General features: G+C 38.1%; 1 protein-coding gene across 4 annotated transcripts in view; it reads left to right on the top strand.

Annotated features, from left to right (window-relative positions):
• Positions 1-19,038, top strand: part of GAS2 (growth arrest specific 2) — a 129,031-nt gene that overhangs the window by 84,842 nt on the left and 25,151 nt on the right. For 3 of the 4 annotated variants that reach the window (XM_053203374.1, XM_053203375.1, XM_053203373.1), the window contains one exon: positions 8,040-8,093. The exons of the other annotated variant lie outside the window; for it this stretch is intronic. In XM_053203374.1, the coding sequence (XP_053059349.1) occupies positions 8,040-8,093 (54 nt within the window). The remainder of the gene's footprint in view (positions 1-8,039; positions 8,094-19,038) is intronic. 4 annotated transcript variants of the gene reach the window in all.

Genomic DNA, 19,038 nt, shown 5'->3' with positions numbered 1-19,038 from the left:
TCTGGCAAAAAATACAAGCCAGCGGAATCATAGAATCACGTGTTGTGAGGTAGTTGACTTTTTTTGTGTGTGCTACTTGATTTGGGCACTAATATGCTGAATAGTCTTTTACTTGATTACACTTTGTCACTACTCTTAACATTGTACTTCAGCATTGTTCAAAGAGTGTTCCAAGGAAAAACAGCTCCAGAAGATGTTCAAAGATATTAGTTGTAAAGAACAGTTATCACGCTAAAGAGTTTAAACAGGACTCCTTTTATTGAACTGACTCTATTGGCCTCTGTCTGCTCACATGGTAGATCTCATTTTAACCTCTCCTCCTGATGGAACATACTGTTGCCATTCTTACTTTACAGATGAGGAAACTGAAACATGGAGGTTGAATAACTTCTCAGACTGATAAGCTCATGAGAGATAAAAGTGGCATTCACAGGCCTAACTCCCAAATTTACACTCTTTACCACAAAGCAATACTAATTTTTTTTTATCTGAGATTATCTGGGATTTCTCCAAGGGTTGAATATACTCATATGATCTATTAATTCCTACAGTGAGATGTACATTTTCTAAAATGTATCCCACCATGGAAAGTTTCTCTCTTCAGCCCTTCCCCTCCCACCCCGCCCCCCGCATCCCCCCCCCCCCACTCCCAGCATCCATCATCCTGGGATAGGAGGTCATGAAAACATACTTCGGGGAAGACATTATCAACTGAAGCAAATTAAGAAAAATAATTTGTAACATAGAATTCTATTGAAATGAAAGTTTTCTACCATTTGCCAGAGTTGCAACCCATATATATTGAAGTACTGCTAAGAAATACTGAATTTATGCTCATTTTTACTTTCAAGTTCCATTTGGAAATTATGACATAAGGAATGACTGGAAAATCTTTAAAGGAAAGAGGGCTAAAATGTAACAAGTATCATTTATAGCAGCCATTTCAGCAGGTACCTTGTATATATTGCCTCACTAGATTCTCTCCATCTCACAGCTGGTTTTGAAATTGCTTTTATCTTTTTGTTACAGATGAAAATACAAAGTCTTAGGGAGTTTAAGGTCTCAAGTAGGTAGTATGATAAACAATTTGAAGTCCCAGCTCCCAAACACATAATACTACACTCCTCTCGAAGCTGTCTCCCTAGGGCATGTCCATCAAATACAAGTATGCTATTCCACAAGGCTGGTCCTCTAAAAAGGACCTGCAGCTTTTTATAATATATTTAAGGCTCAACCACATAGTAGTGTATTCCTTATATCATCTTTACTTTAAAAATATTTGGATTGAAAAGGTCATTACAGTTGCATAATCAGTAGTGCCTACTGTATAGAAAGGGATATAATGTGTTTGACTGTATTATGATAGTGATAAAAATTATAATAATATTTATTAGGATTGGGTGTTTACTTGTATGCCAGATGCTGTTCTAAATGCTTTATATAGCCTATCTTGTTGATTAGGCAAAACAAAGTAGAACTCTATGTATTACAAATTATATTTTCTGCACTGTGATCTTTTTTCTAGAAGTCAGAATTTAATTCTTCTGTATTGCCAGTAGGGTGTTGTTGAATCTTCTTGCTAATTGTAGATATTTTTAAAGTAGATTAATATCGTTTCAAGACATTTTTATACCAGACCTTCACAGCTGGGTAAAATCGTATGAGGTTCCATGCTAACACTCTAATGGGTCAAGGTATTTTCCCCCTACATTTTAAGAAATGGGACTGCTTAAGGAGCCTAAAGAAAAGACAATGAATAATTTAATTGGAAGTCAGCAAAGGAATTTGACATCTTAGGGAGTTACCTTCTTAATACTACTTTTGAATTAAATCAACTCAGATCAATGGAAAGGTCAAACACCTTGTTATTGATTCTTTGTAATTTCTTATTTACCATAAAAATTCTTCAGGTTTATACCTGTGTGATAAAGATCAATTCACTGTAACAAACCAAGCAAGAGAGGCACAAGAGCTCTGTTACTATAGCAACCCAACCTGGCAGTATCTTCTGGGACTAGCTCTAAGGGAAGGTCCAATGATAGCGAGGGATATTAGTTTCTTTTCTGCTCTTATGACACATATTGATTTACTGTGAGTAAAAAGTAGCATGGTTCCAATTGCATACCTTTCCTGGTAATGAAAAATGGGCTGTTGTGTAAAAATGCAAAGGAATTTTAAACAACTGGCAGGGAAAATAAAACTTTCATTTATCTTAGTGGAAACATTGCACAAACAGCCATTACTCAGCAGCTGAATGTTAAAAATTCATGTTTTGAGTAACACGAATATAAACCCTTCATCTCATTTAGCAATTTATGGGAGCAGTGGTTATGATTTCAAAACTATTTAATGGCTTATATTCACTTCTATGAAAAAATATGGCCATTTTTGCCTCTAATAGATGTAAAATCTCAGGCAGCATTCATAGTGCTCTAATCCATGGTGAGAGAAACATGGCTGTTATTAGAAAGTGAATGTTTTAAAATTGGATCCCTTTCTTTGCCCAACTGCTTCAAAACTGAATGCTAATTCGGGAAAAGCAAGCAACGGCATTAAAAATGTATCCAAACACTTTAATTTCAGATTTTAAATTATTTTTTATAATAGTTTTGCTCCATTAAAAACACTTTCATTTGTTTGTAACTTATTCATGTTCAGTGAGGCTGGGCTAATAACATGGATGTAATTTACAATTTGGTAATACATCTCTCAAAGGACTTTGCAAATGTTAATAAGTCCTCTTCACCTTTTTTTTTTTTCTGAGAAAGGCATAGATCTTGGATGAATGCAAAATAGTGATTAACCATTGCTGTAAAATTTTAGCTGATGAAGTACTATCTTTCCGATAGATTCATCTCTTGAGTCTGAAAACCTTTAACCAGGGAGAAACTGAAAGTTGACTTTGTCCAAGATTGTACCCACTACTACACCTGACACCACTTTTGAAAGCAGGGGAAAAAATGCAGTTTGATATCTCTTAAAAGAATGGAAAGATTAGCTAATATATCAGGACAGTTCTTTATGTTCTTATTGGAGAATTCACTTCGTCTTCCATTGAATTGTTAACAAATGTATCAAGTGTGAAGAACAATGAATAAATGAAAACTCAACACCAAACATCCCTTTTCCCTGAGAATATGTCACTATTGACCACTTAGCATTGAGAAGATTTTCAAGAATTGTATCTATTTTCAGCTGACCTGAGAAGCATTTTTATCCATCTCTAACTGGATTAGCAGGATTTACCTACCATATTGTACAATACATGTCTGACTCTTTCACCTTCAATCATTTTCTTTTGCCATTGCACTGCATCTAAATAAATGGACGATTTTTTTTCAATAGCCACAAATCAAAATTATTTAACTTAGAGAAGCATTGAGAAATTAAATGGCTTCACTGAAGAAAAGCACAGGTCCTATGATCTGCATTTCCAATTTCTCCATTGCTACAACCTTCCTGCCATTAAGATAAATTTGCATGTGTGTGTGCATATCTTATACAGTAATATGTGTGTGTATGTGTGTATATACACATACATGTATGTATATGTATATGTAATGAAAAGGTACAATATTCGAGTAAAATTAGTTCAATGATTGGGCATTTCAGTTGTCAAAAAATTCTCAAGTTGATTAATCTGTGCCTATTATGTCTGTATTTCTTTACATATACTATATAACACTTGCCAAATGTTTTTGTGTGTCAGATGCTTTTCTAAGAACTTCCTTGGATTCTTTTATTTAGCCCTCACAACTGTTTGAGATAGGCACTGTTATTATCTCTGCTTTAAAAGTAAGGAAACCAAACATTAGTGAGTTAATTACTTGCCAAAAGTCATAAAGCTGGAAGAGTCAACCCTCTTTGAAATCAACATATCCGATTTCAGGGATAGGGTTTTAACTATACATTATTCCTTCTATTTCAGACCGTCTAGTCTTTTGGCGGGTCATGTTGTGAGTCTTACTGTTCAACCTTTCAGCATCTGTAAAGAAGTGATCCATACTTAAAGTGTAGCTCCTAATTTGCCTAGGCCTTTGTTGGTTCTGACAAATGGAATTGAACGGCTAATCCCTGTTGGGGTGTCAGACAAGAAGAGTACCCAGGAAACAAAGAATCTTGTAAAACAATAGCACTCCCCACCCCCATAAAAAAAAAAAATCAGAAAAACCAGCCAGAATGGCATTCGCAGTGTTCAATATATTCATTGATTTTTCTTTTCAATATATTGACCAGATTTGAAAAGTCTTCCAGAAGTAAAAGTTTACTCTGGAATCTAAGGAATATTCTCAAGCTACTATAATTACAGTTACTGTAATTACCTATTTCCAATTTGCTTTTGTGCAGTTAAGATTAAATCTCTTTAATCTGATTATATATGAAAGGATTTTCTGTACATGCTATGGTTACAGTAGGGAGGTGACATTGTCTTTTAGACCTTTTTATACTTTTATGAAAGAGTCTAAATTAGACTTAGGACAAAATGCAACCTGAACGCTTTTGGCATAGCAATTGATGCCTTTGAAAGCAAGTTCCCTAAAAATGGATGTCAAGTAATTTTAAATAACATTTTTTTCTTAACTGTTTTTCTGCTGGTACTTCATGGTGGTAAAGTATATCTTAGTTTTATCTGATTTGTAAAATACATTCACTTATACATGAACTCATTTTATTTTCATTACTACTCTGTGAGAAAAAGCAGTGTGATTGTTAATTTACACATTTTACTGATGAGAAAACTGCAGATAATAGAGATTTAACAACTTTCCCAAGGTAATCCAACTAGCAAGTGCTTGATCTAGGTTTAAATCATATTATGGTTTTTTATACATTAAATTCCACATATTTTAAGTTTCACACAATAAAATTTCCCTTTGAAGGTTTTTGTTTTTTTGTTTTTTTACCTTAACATAAATGAAAACCCTTAGTTGTTCACTGTGTTTTTGATTAAGGATCATTGGCCTTGCTTGCAAAGTAGATATTTCACAGTAATGAGATTGTAAAGTTTACAAGATTTTTATCTTCCTTCCATTTGTCATCATCCCAACAAGAACATTTCTGGGTTTATATGTCCTATGCTGATATAAATGTGAGTCACTTTTAGCGATTAAAATATCAGTGATTTATTTTGCAAAAGGGAAAGAAACAATTATGCACAATGTGTCATGTTCTTGAATTATTGATGAGTCTTCTAGAAGCCAAAGAGCAAACCAGTGAAATATCTGTCATTGTAAATTGTACATAATTAGGGGTACCTGGCTGGCTTGGTGAGTAGAGCATGCAACTCTTAACCTCATGGTTGTGAGTTCAAGCCCCACTTTGGGCGTGGAGCCTACCTAAAAGTAAATAAATAAATAATCATAATTATCCCATGGGCTCAAGTTGCATAAACAGATTGTAGCAAGATTCATGAAGAAACACACTTTGCAAATGTGGCCATCCTGAGTTTGTATGAATGTAGTCAAAATGGTGGAAGTTTTATCATTACAGCATTGATTATAGCAATTTAGGACTTGTTTATTAAAATCAGTTGGTTAAGTGTCTGCATGACTTGGTCAATTTAGACTTTGCCTTGCATTTCCCTCTAATACTTGGCATTTTGAATTTCAGTTCCTCAGTAAAAACATGGACTCTCAGTCCTGGACCCAGTAAGTGCCACCATCATCTAACTGCCCAGCCTTTCATTGCAAGAGCCTTACTGATTCACATCAAATTTTAGTTCACTAGAATGGTGTGTTCAAAATTTTATTAGTATTAAATTTTCATTTGAAGCTGGGTTGTGTGTTGTTTCAGAGTATATTCTGCCAATTCCTGCCATCTTGTTAGAAGCATACTAAGATCTTAAGGAAATCTTTGTGTAGATTTTGGGAGGAACAAGGCATAACTAATCATATTTGATTTCATGTTAGCCTTAGGATATATACTCAAATTGCTTTATAATAAAAATCATGATGTTACAAAAAAAATCCCGATCCCAGTGAGTTATTTGGTGACATTCTCCCTGTTTCCCTAAAAGGAACACCAGAAAAAAATCATTACATTACATTAGTCTTCTAGTTGTAGCTTTCTTTTCACGTTGTCATTTCTTACACACATTCACTTCACTACACTCACACATTGTTCTAACGTTCTTGGCTATTATAAAGAAATGCCTTGTTTTTACCCCAGAGTTTTTCTAATCTACTATGTGTTACAGACAAATTTGAAGGGCCTGGAAATTCCATGGGAAAAAAAGATTATAATTTCTTGAGCTATCACCATGTAAAGGGCTTTTTATCCTTTTGTTTTTAAACCAACCCATCCCAATGTTTGACTCTTCATTTTCCCTTGGTTAACAGTCTCTTTTACTCTGAACATTCCATTTGTCTTCTTTTTCTTGAAATCCAGCCTCATAGAATATGTGGGGCAGAGATAATTAAATTGTCTGAAGCCTCATTTGAAGGCAGGTAAAGGGCAGGGCTGATTTCAAATCTGTCTTCTAACCTTGGCATTAGGCATAAAGTCTCCAAGGGTCACATTCTCAAACAGCAATATCCAAACAGTAACAGATTCATTTGTCATCATCTGCCAGTGTGTTAGTCATTATAATGTTATCCAGTCTGGGATTTTTAAAAAAATAATCATGGTGTTTTGAAGTCCTGGGTTAATAGAAAAATTATGGGAGCTCATATGGCACAGAGAACATTAGGAGTATTGTTAAAGTCTCATTCCCTGCCCATCTGATAGGACTAAGGCTAAGGTGGGCTTCAACCTTGCACAAAGAGGCACTTTGGACCACAAAGTATATGTCACCAAATTCCTCTCCCATCATGATGTCTACAAAATACCTTTCTACCTCCTCTATTTCCCTAACTATCTGCAGCCAACATGACCAAGAACTGGAAGTGTTTTCAGAGGCAAAGAGAGGAATGTCTCTCATAATCAACCTTGAGAATCTTATCTATCTCCTGTATTTACTCAGTATCTTACAACAAAAAGGAAATTTCCATCGAGCACTGAAAGAATTCCAGAGAAACCTGGATTTCAATTGACACCTTGGCACCAAAGATTGAATAGGATCTTTCTTCATATACAGCATTCATATATCTGATGGATAACACTTTGACATATATCAACTTGAGGAAAGATAAGGATGGAATATTCTTAGCATGAGAATTTCCTCTTTGACTAAAAAAAAAAAAAAATTACAGCCATGATAGTATCTAATCATGGGAAGGGAAAGAATTGTTTCCTAAGAATGACTTTACTTTGGAACTCTGATGTTTAGGCAGAGAATCTGGGACACGTCCTTCAGTTCTGATTAAAGAACTTACAATAAATCTCTTTTCCAATAATCTAGGTGTCTCCTTGTGAGTATGTGACAATTGTGAGATTAGGATTCTGCATACATTTTAACTTACAACAGAAGGAAATGGTGGAGTCACACAATTTTCTGAGGGTGAATATAATGGTAGGACCTTGAGTAAAGAGCAAAGGGCCAAAATGAAGGAGCAGAATAGGCATCAGCAAAGTTAGAACAAGATGGCAGGATTTTCCCCTAAAACAGGAAATGTCATACAGAAAATAAACACTTTGTTTAACTTAACAATTTTCTCCAGGATTTCATTAGACATTCTCTAGAGTGTGGTTTGTTTTTCTTGTGGAATCAAGACACAGATTGATGTCTCTTTCCCTGGTAAAATTACTTTCTTCCATATCTCATGTTTATGATAAAAGCTCTGAGCAAGGAGCAGAAGACCAAAGGACCCCGGAAAATAAGTAGTTCCAACATTTGTGTTTTAAAATGTCAACGGCCAACACTGTCTACAATTCTCAGTCTGTGTACACCTCAGTTATCACTTAGGATCACTGTAAGATACAGTTATCACTATCGGATAAAAAGGAATATGGGAACAGTTCTTACTGCAACTTGACAAAAAAAGTTTTCTCTAATCTTATCGCAAGAGATCACAATTTGCATTTTCAGGTGATGTTCGTGTACCTCTCTGCAATGGCTATGAAGAACATTTTATGAACTTCCTATCTTCTTGTTTCAGTAGGGTCTTCATGGTTGTGACTATGTCTCCACAGCCAAAGCAAAGCAGACATTTAAGGTAATTACTTAGATAATTAAGGGGAAAACCTCTCCACTTTGCTTTCACTGTGGAACCTTGGCCTCCAGTCAAATGAGGAAAGTTGGGCACCTAAACGTGAATATTGTACCTGTTTTAAAAATTTCAGCGAGGTATTAAAATGTTGTTTCTTCTTTGTTTTTCCCATAATTCTTTGTAAAAACAGCAAGGTGGGGCTTACTGTGTGTGGGTGGCAGGCAGTAACCTAGTGATTTCTGTCTTTTCTTAGTACAATTTCCATGTTCCTCGTGTGTTCCTTCCCTGAGCTTGTTATTAGAATTATTTGGAAGTATAAACCTGCTTTTGGCTTCTGTATGCAGTATCAGCTTAGTCTTTGCTTTAAAATATTTAAAAACAATACCCTTGTGGAATAAAAATGAAACACGATATAATTTCACAATATCTCCATACCGTTCCCATTGCACAAATTGCCTTTGTGGTTCAACACATGGAACCTCATGAACCCCTGCCAAATTTCTGCTTCTGACACCACACCTAACCTCTCAATGTATCAGCAGTGCTTTAACTAACACATGTGACTTACCACTTTAGTACAATAAAAGTTAAAGAGGTTGAGAATGGAATAAGACCTGAATTTGAGGCCTTGACGTTGCCAGTGTAAGTAGAAACATTGGATCATTTTTTTTTGTTTTTAAATATTAATAGTTATGATTTAGAAAAAAGTAGCCTACTCGAGTAAGTCTTATCTATTCCACATAACTACAAAATGGTTGTTAGAAAAGCCCCATTGTGTAAATTCTCCCTTAAACAGGATGACTGTATCTTGAAGCTAATTATGAGAATTCATTTAGATTTCTAAAGTATTGTTACATTTATTTCTTTATCCATAATCTGCTCTGTTATTCATTTGGCAAATACATGAGTATATACTGTGTGCAGAGAGCTACCAGAAAGCCTGAGGATACAGTTTCTCAGTAAGCTCTGTTTCTTTATAAAGATTGTGCTTAGCAATGTAGATAATGGGTCATACACTGCTAATAATTCTGACAATGAAATATAATGTCATTGGTTATCCATATGAATAATTGGCAAGCAGGAAAGAGAGATGAGTCCCCTTAAATCCACTCCTAAAATCTTCTCAACGAACCTGAGAATGTCATAGACCATCAGAGTGCATGACCGACTCGGGTGGCAGAAACACTGGGCGTAACTTTGCTTGGACCAGTTGAAAGACATTGCGTGGTCTTGGGAAGCAAGTGATTATTAAATGAAGGTGAAATCTCAATCAGTTGGTCTACTCTGGCTGTGACCGCCTTGACCCCCATGTGTCACCAGAGCTGACTGAACCACTCCTGCTGTCTGGGTGTGCAGTTTCCCTTGTCACTGTTCAGGTGTCACTTGGTTAAAGAAGAAGAGGCTGCCCTACAGGTTTTCCTTGTCTAAAGTATATAAGTGGCTATGTTCTTTTCACTACCAAAATGACCACACCTCTCCCTGCTTTCCTGAAAATTATTTGTTCTTAAAGTTTAAAAATCCATGATGCCTATTGCAATCACACTAACGTCAAAGATTTTTAGAGAGGGCATGTATTGTTGCATTAGAATGTCAGGCAGGTGGCTACCTAATGACCCTTATCACTGTTCTTCATATTGTAAGGGTGAGTCTCTGTAGAAAGACTTTGATGTTAGTGTGATCCCTGTAAGTATTGTGGATCTTAGAGGGGAGCTTTGTAACGAAGCTCGTGTGCCAGTTCTTTGCGGGTAGTACACATCTCCCTTTGGGGAGGCCCAAAACTGTGCAGAGTTCTCTTCTCCCTTTTTCTCTGCCTTCTCCTCTTTCCCCAGAGAAGTTTAGAGGAAGGGAGTATACGTCGCCAAGTTTTTTACGGTGACATCCCTTTCCTGGTTGTTGTTCTTTCTTTCGAAGCATGTGTGCTCTAAGTATGGACATAGAACAACAACACTGGCATTGTCCTAACTGGAGTCAAATGCACCAAAATCAACATCTAGGCTTGCTTCCTGGGGGGCATTGCTTGGAGACCCCCTAATGCCTAGAGAAAGAGTTCCTGGAGCTAAGTTTTATTGTTCGGTAGGTGTGGTCCTTTCAGGAGTTATTTCTCCTTTTACTCTTGAACTCAGGAGCTTCTGGGAGAGTACCAAGAGTTTCCTAGACAGTGGCAGACATGATTTAGGAAGATTTCTCACAGCTTGGACCCGTGAGTCAACTTACCTGGGGGCCAGCAGAGGCCAGTGCCCTCATTCTTTCTCCTCCTGGAGGCTGCAGTCTGCCTCCTGTGATTCCACCCTGCTCTCACACTGTTCCCTACAGGAAGCTCAGGCCTGTGGCCTTTCTGACTTCTGCTGGAGAGACTGTCAAGCTATCTTAATCCGTGAGTTTCATTATCCATGTCTGTACCCAGTTTTCAGTTTTCCCTGCGTCGTTTCATACACCTTTCCACAGGTGGGACTTATGCTCTACCCCTCTTTACTCTATATCCAAGGCCACACCACAATCCTCGTCTCCCCAATTTAGACCACCTTCAGATCTTGCCAGACCTGTATAGGCCTAGAATTGGCCACCTGCCTTGGGATTTGTTGGTATGAACTGTCGTTCTCTCTGAAGCAAGATTACCTTTTCTGCCTGCTGTTGTTGACACCCGTTAGATCAATTCTTTTTATCCCCAATATGTCACTTGCCACAGCAGGTTATAAAAAAGATGGCAAGCACCATTTTAACCATTTAGATTACAGCAGTTTCTACATAACCAGTGGCTGGTGCAGGAGGTGTTGAGGTACTCAAAATGCCTCCACCCAGTGTTTGCTGCCTGGACATTACTAGTTAAATACATCAAAGTTCCATTTATGTACAATGTTTTAAATTTATTTTTGAAAGAGGTTAGAGTGGAAGAGAGCCAAAGCATAAGAGACTCTTAAAAACTGAGAACAAACCGAAGGTTGATGGGGGGTGGGAGATGGGTATTGAGGAGGGCACCTTTTGGGATGAGCACTGGGTGTTGTATGGAAACCAATTTGACAATAAACTTCATATATTGAAAAAAAAATAAATTTATTTTTGAGAGAGAGAGAGAGGGATTGTGAGTGGAGGAGAGACAGAGAGAGAGGGAGAGAGAGAATCCCAAGCAAGCTACATGCTGTCGTTGCAGAGCCCGATGCGGGGCTCAAACGCACAAACCACATGATCAAGACCTGAGCTGAAACCAAGAGTTGGATGCTTAATCACCTGAGCCACCCAGGTGCCCCTATGTGCAATTTCATAGTCAATGATCTTCAAACCTATTTACTGTGTAACAAGTATCTCCCCAGAATAACCCAGTGCTTTCTTGTATTACCAGGTGTTGGAGCTACTGTAAGTGGCTCATCTTCATCCACATTCTCTCTGATTTCTTTAAAGTGAAGGGTTTCAAACCAAGAGTTATGTCTTTGCTTAAAGTATATTTGGTATGCCATTTTGAACAGAACATTTTTACCATATTTTAGAAGAACAATTCCTGGACTTTTTGTTTGTTTGATAGCAAAGCATTGGAATATTTATCTAAGAGACCAATAGTTGAATTGCCTTGGGAAAGTGCTTAAGGCAGAGCTTGTACATTGACTTTAAGAATTTAGGCCATGTTGGGGGAAACATTAAAATCAAATTAGAGCTCTATCTTTCACTAATCTTTCATGTGATACATTTCTTGGCGTTAGTTGGGGGTTAGAGTTCCCAAAAGAGTGTTACCTATCCTAGGGTTTTCCTGTTAATCTGGATCTCAGGAATCAAGAAAGGCTATCAAGGGAAAGAGAAGTCTGAGATGAGACTCAGGGAATAAGCTGAGGTTAGCCAGCCAAGATTAGAAGGAAGAGTGTTTCAAGCAGAATCAGGAAGGAAACAACATGCACAAAGGCTCAGAGCACCAGAGGGGAGAAAAAAGGAGAAAGAGAAAGGGGCATAAAGGGGAAAGAGAATGAAGCATTGTCAAAACTCCTAGAAGTGCAGCCATCAGACCAGAAGGCTCAAGGGGAGGAGAGGGTGAAGAGAGGTGTGAGGCAAGGGGAGATGTGAGGTAGGCAGGTGCACGAGTCAACTCCTGAAGATCCTCCTGTGCTATAAGAGCTTTGGCTTTCTCCTGAAGGCAGTACAGAGATTTGAAGCATTTTCAGAAGCGGAGAGATATGAATAGATTGCATTTTAAGTCACTCAGGCTGTAGTACAGAGAATGAATAGAAAAGGTATAGCACTGGAGGAATACCTTTCAACCATGTTGGCTTGAGAAGTAGGTGGGTCATGACAGTGGCAGCCCAGCCTGGAGTGTTGTCTGATAAAAAATCTGAAATGTAACACATATTATGATCTACTGGGTGAGGCTATCTTGGCATATAGTTTATTCAGAATTGAAACACTGTTTGTCCCTTAAACAGAACATATAAAAACCAGCATGTTGATTTTGGCTTGTTCTGACACATCTGCCTGGCATAGAGGAATTGGCTGGGTTTCAGTAGGTCAGAATTTCTGCTTGTTAATAAGGAGTTTCTTTGGTGAGAATTTTACATATGATAAAATTGTAAGTTACTCATAGAAACTAAAAAAGAATGGTGGGAAACGGTGTTTTTATATTTTACAACTGTGGTGTTTTTTTTTTTATTTTAAACCTCTGGGTAATGTCAATTGACAGGAGTCAAATAAATTAATAAAAAGGCACAGGTTAGTGCTCCTATCAACAGGTTTTTAGAAATTTGTTACCCTAAGCTCTTATTTTCCAGATGTTACCCAGTTTCTCAGTTCCAGATCTGCCTGGTGATTTAGTACATATTTCATTTAGCATAGCAGGGCTATAAAAAATACAGTGCTCTGCCCCCAATAAGCTTCATGGCGAGACCAAGGCATTTTCAATGAAAACTGTTCTTTGGGCCAAGAATCCTCCCCTGAGTATTCTTTGGCCACTTACAAATTTCTTTACATGAGTTCATTACATATATACCCAGAAAGCAGTGATTCCAGATGTGTGGCCAAGTTCCGAGCCTTCAGAGGTACCTGTTAATGCAACTTATCCTCTCCTGTTAAGTCTACAAGTGGTCAGCAGCAGATATTAAGCACCTACAATGTCCCAAATACAAGTTTCATGGTTAGAACAGTGAACAAAACTATATCCCTTCATATTCTGATTGTGAGGAGACAGACAATAAGCAGGGCATGGGTCAGATAGTAAAAGGCCAGATATAAGTATTTTAGGCTTTGTGGGCCATATGGTTTCTGTCACAGCTACTCAACTCTGTTGTTTTAGCACAAAAGCAGTCTTAGACAATGTAGGATGAATGAGCACATGGCTTTGTTCCAGTAAAACTTTATTTATAAAAAAAGAATGAGTGCTAGATTTGTCCTATGGGCCATATTTTGCTGACCCCAACATATATCAAGAACTGAGTAGGCTGTTCTCATGTACTGATCTGAAACAGGACAGAACAGGATCATATAGAAGCGAGGTAATGGATGTGTCTGCTTTGGCATCAGCAGTTAGAAGACTTCTTTGTGATTGGACTAAATCAGTGTCCAAAGGATTAAAGAGAAAGTTGTTAATATCATCTGTCTTTCACTTAAAATATGCATAAAGCTATTAAAGCTAAGTGACAGATCACAAAGTTATAGAAGGTAGGGACCATATAGAACAGCCTGACATGTATAGGGACTTCATAATTGTTGCACTCTTCTTAAAGAGAGTTTGAGATTATCTTCCCATAATGTCTCAGTCGTCACTGATTCACATTTCCTCTGAATTTCCATGGCATTTATTAAATGATGATACTCACTTAGCATTGAGAAAATATGGCATTGGTCAGTAGCATGTCTTTTGTGTATGTTACCTTTTGCTACCCTGAAGTGTATGGGCCCTGTTTTATACTAGTTTCTATCCAAAGTGCCTAGTTTGGTGTCCTTATGTTGTTGACACGTGATAGCTATTGGGTTATCATATCATGAGGATCAGAAAAGTTAAAAAAGAGTGCAGCTAGGATTCCAACGAAAAATGGCTACACTTGAATTTGCTTTCACAGCATATCAATGATGTTAAAACATTAACTGAAGGAAAAGGAGGAATATACTTTTGAATCTCAAGTGGTCTCTCTGATAAGGTCTGCAGGTCTTGTTGTTTTGGGTGAAGTTATTGTTAAATTCTGAGCCATACAAGAAATCAGAGAGCACAAGCTTACCAATAATTTTATTTGTGGTTAAAGCATGTGGAGTAATCTTTTAAACAACAGGTATTACATCCTGTGTCTAAGGAGCTGAATAGAAATTATGACCTCAGACCTCGAAGATCCAGTTGGGAAGGGATTCAAGAATTGATAACACAAATAAAATTTAAAAAGACAAGATAAAGGTTGCCAAAAGACAGGACATGATTTCAATTACAGATTCAGCAATTCCTTTGACAAAAATTTGTTGAGCACAAACAGTGAGCTAAACACTATTCTAGGCACTGATGAGTTTAGGAACAGGTGGATCCATGTGCATTGGATTTATCTGGAAAGCTTTCAAAGAGAAGATGGAAATTCACCAGGGTTTTGAGAAATGAATGGGATTTGGATGTGGGAGAGCATTTGGGGAGGATAATGGGTCAGCATGGTGGAAGAAGAGGAAGAACTCAAGAGATGTTTACAGTGAATGGGCCAGGTTACCTGGAGATCATGTAGAGAGTTTAAGTAGGGAATAATGTAATAAAGGATGCTAGGGACAACTGTGGAGGTCCCTGAAAATAAAGCGAAAAAATGTCCATTTTGACCTGAAGGTGTTAGACAGCCACTGAAGGTGTTGATCAACAGCATGATAAATTGAAATGTAAGGCAATAAATTTGGGAGAAGCTTAGATATAGAATTATCAATTGGAGCAGGGAGAGACTAATAAGTAAGAGCCTATTCCAGTTATTCATAATATAGGAGTATTAATTAAAATGGTGGCAGAAAGAATGGAAAGAAAAATATGAATAGTATTTTGAGGGTAGGCTTGTTTGGATATTAATAGAATAGAGGAAGGAGGCAAAGAAGAAACTAGAATTTGAAAATGGTGATTTTCATACGAGACATTACCTTTTTCCCGAAAAATTCATAAGAACAAACATTATAGCTTACAAGAATCTCTGAGGTCAATGTGATTGATTCTGCCATCAACTTGCTGTGTAACCTTGATCAAGTTATTTAACGTCTCTGTGATCCATCTGCAATGTGAATTATAATAATACTCATCTTAAAGAACTGAGGATTCATTCATTCATTCATTCAACAGATGTGACACAAATTATTTTCTAGCTCCTGAGAGTAGGGTAGTCAAATAAGACAAAGCCATTTACTGCCTTTAAGGAGTATGCTTTGTAGTACAGATAGATTATTTTCAAGTAGGCAAATATACAAGGTAATTTGGGGTTCTGGCAAATGTTAAACGGAAACATTTTATGTAATAAAGAATAATAGAAGTCAGAAGGGGTTACTTAGGTAAAGTTCTAAAGGATGGCCTCTCCAGGGAGGTGATCTTTGAAGTAAGACCTAAACGGTGAGAAGGAGCCGGGCTAAAAAACAGCAGGCAAAGATGACAGACAGCAAGTACAAAGCACAGCTTATTTGAGGAGCAGTGTAGCAGATTTTTTTTTTTTTTGCCTTCTATTTGAACAATTCTGGAAAATGAGACCAATTTAAGCGTGCGTACCGACAATCCTAGCGGTGTGGTGGTTGTGTAGTGGGTGGAAATTGCAGCAGATTTAAAGGAGACACCTGCCCTCTAGTGTCCTCCCTGGGTTATTTAATCCATTAATAGGTTTTTCCCCACCTCTTCTCAGTACTATGGAGGCTGTTACGAGTGGGTATGCGTTCACTGGTTCCGTGAAATGCATTAATGTATGCAGGAAACAAAGGGAAAAAAAAATTCTGAGAAGCCAGATTCTGTCAAAGAGCAGATTTATATTTATTTATTTATTTTTGCAAATGAGAAGGGTTGGAGACAGAGGGGAACAAGAAGTGTTCTGTTGAGAGGGACAACTTGCATATTTTGGTCTGGTCTGTTCATTCTTATATAAACTAGGGCAAAACAATGATCCCATTAAGCGCTGTCTTTTCTCACATCAGTGTTTTTCCTTTTGGGCGGGGGATAAAACTAGAATCAGGGAATACTTTGATTCTGTGGTGTGGGTGTAAATTCTAACTCCTCACCCACAAGAAAATTCAGAAAAATGGGCCATAGAATTTTTCTTCTTCATGAACTCTTGTCCTCTTTCTCATTTTTTTTTGGTCCCACCCCCGGCGCCACCTGGTTTAGAAGGTGATGGGGAGACCATAGAGAATAATGTAAAAGGTTTTGGACCCTGACTTCCTCTACACTTACATCTGGTGTCTTTCTTGCTCTGCTCCAGCCACATTGGACTTCTCTTCTTACGACACATTGTGTTGTTTCCTTAAAGGTCTTTGGAAATACTGTTCTTTGTTCTGGATGCACCTCCTCTCTCTGTCCATTGCCTAACGTCTCATGTTTAGTCATTACTCCTAATGGCCTGTTGTCCAGAAAAACTTCCTTCCTCCCCACGTTGGGCCCCTGTTTAAATTAGGTTTCTCAGTTAAGGTGCATGGATCCCAAGCACCCTATCCTTCTCTCTCTCTTTACTACAAAGGACCTTGGGGGTATGACTCGTGTTGTAGTTGTTCATTGATTTCTCTCAGTACAACATACTCTCCAGTACTCTGCCTTGCATATGAGAGTTGCATAATATTCTCAACTGTATTGCACTGAAATAAACAGATATTGTTGAGACATAATGCAGAATTCTGGAAAGTTGAGGGACTCTGAAAACAAGGATGTGGAAAAGTAATTTCATTAGTTGGCCGTGAGTAATAGGAACAAACAAAACATCAGTAACCTGAAGATGGATGTGTGTCTGTCTACCATAAATGTCCGGGGCTGGTTTGGGGGCTCTGCCCCTCCGAGTCCTCAGGGACACAGGGTTTCTCTAGCTCGACACTCTGCCATTACTAGTGGTGGGTCTCGGACACATGGTCTAAGATGTCTCCGTGCCTCAGGCAGACACATAGAGGAGAGAAAAGACAAAGAGCCTGTACCATTTAAGGAAAGCTCCCGATGCACTTGACTCATCTCCCTGCAGCAGAGACTAGGTAGGCAGCCTTTATACTAGGTAAACATGTGCCCAGTTACATTTCTACTACTCTGAAGGAAGACACAAGGTACTACAGATGGACTATATCTTCCCCAGGAGATCTGAGTAAACATCACAGAGAGCAGGTATAAGCTGAATGACCACGTGGCATATAGTCAAGAATTAATTGTGGCCTTGGATTTAAGACTTTGATTCCATAATTTATAACAAAAATTAAAGGCACAAGACAAGAGTTACTGATAGTAAAGGATGTATTTTGAGTAGTCGCTTATGTGTTTGTTTCACTGTAATCCGTACAGGAGACGTGCACATCAAGGAATGCTTTAAAAAATTTTTTTTTAATGTTTATTTATAATTGAGAGAGAGAGCATGAGTGGAGGAGGGGTAGAGAGAGGGAGACACAGAATCCTAAGCAGGTTCCAGGCTCTGAGCTCTCAGCACAGAGCCCGACGCAGGGCTCGAACTCACGAGTTGTCAGATCATGACCTGAGCTGATGTCGGACGCTTAACCGACTGAGCCACCCAGGCGCCCCATCAAGGAACGTTTTTAAGAAGAAACAGCATGCTTTTCTCATGAAATCGGTTGACTGGCAAGCAGTTTAATTCTAACGTGGGTTCAAGGTTAAATTCAGTCAACCATGTGAGTCTCTAACTTTCAAAAAGTAAGATAAAGGAGAATAAGTTGGGAAATAAAGGAGAAAAATATTCTCACTACTTTATGTTTATTTAATGCATGAGTATTGACAAAACACTTTGAGTTAGGGATATTTGACCTCATAGCAGCCCCCAAAGCTAGACAGATTTATGGATAAGAACCTGAGAAATTAACAGACCGAGTCAGTGTCAGGCAACTTTTAAGAGATGGAGTTAAGACTGGACTATGTCCATGTCACAGCAAGTCCAAGTACTTTCTCCTGTCCCCAAAGACTTGTCATACTGGGTGAGGGAGCACGTTGGAGTATGGGTAAGAAAAGATATACCTCCTAAGTGCCTTTTTGGTAAAGCAGGCCATAGGAGGGGAGCATACATTATGATGTTTATAGCTGTTATTCTTTGATCATAGTTCTTAGAGAAATCTTTTATGGAATCTTCCATGGTGAGGGCTTTTCATTACTTAATTATTGCAGCAGAGGCAGCAGACTGCCAGGGTCTACGGTCTCTCGACAAACAAGGGACAGCACACGCACAGGAAAGATACTGTGGTCTACACTCTGCTGTCACTAAGCAACGAGAGCAGATTTCTTTGTATTCGGAGTTATTCACCGAGCTGAGGGGGGGGGGGTGCTCCCAGAAGGCCCTTCAGAGCTGGACCTTATGGAGAGCTAGATTAAATGAAATTCGAGGATATTATGGCTGTTCTCACGGGATATCCATTTCCTGACGTGTGTCCCGCCTCTGCTATCGCAGCAGGTCACGTATGAGTGCAGCTGCCACTTGGCCTGATTCAGAATTTTTCACTCACAGGTTTAATTAAAATTTCTGGCGAGCACCATCTATCATTTCTCTTTTGTAATTTTTCTCTCTCAGAGAGAAAAGCGTAGTGCTCATTACCTCTTGTGTGTTTATACTGCCCATGTTTCTATAGGAAGAGATTCATAACCCCTTTAACAATTCATAGATTTTTCACTGGGAGCATTAATGGAAAGGAAATCATACTTGTTGGTCTGTGCTTTTAATTAAAGATGTGTGGGTAAAGTCCCTGAGGTTTACTATTTAACTCAGTGTCATATATTATAAAATATAATGCCGTCGGGAATTATTTTATAAGATAATGTAACAAAGTAGTTACTACCTTGAGATGTCTAGATCCCCAGGTC

This window comes from Acinonyx jubatus, chromosome D1 (assembly GCF_027475565.1).
Source record: "Acinonyx jubatus isolate Ajub_Pintada_27869175 chromosome D1, VMU_Ajub_asm_v1.0, whole genome shotgun sequence".
Lineage (NCBI taxonomy): Eukaryota > Metazoa > Chordata > Mammalia > Carnivora > Felidae > Acinonyx > Acinonyx jubatus.
Note: the sequence above shows the minus strand (reverse complement) of the source record. Positions and strands in the feature narration are given on the sequence as shown.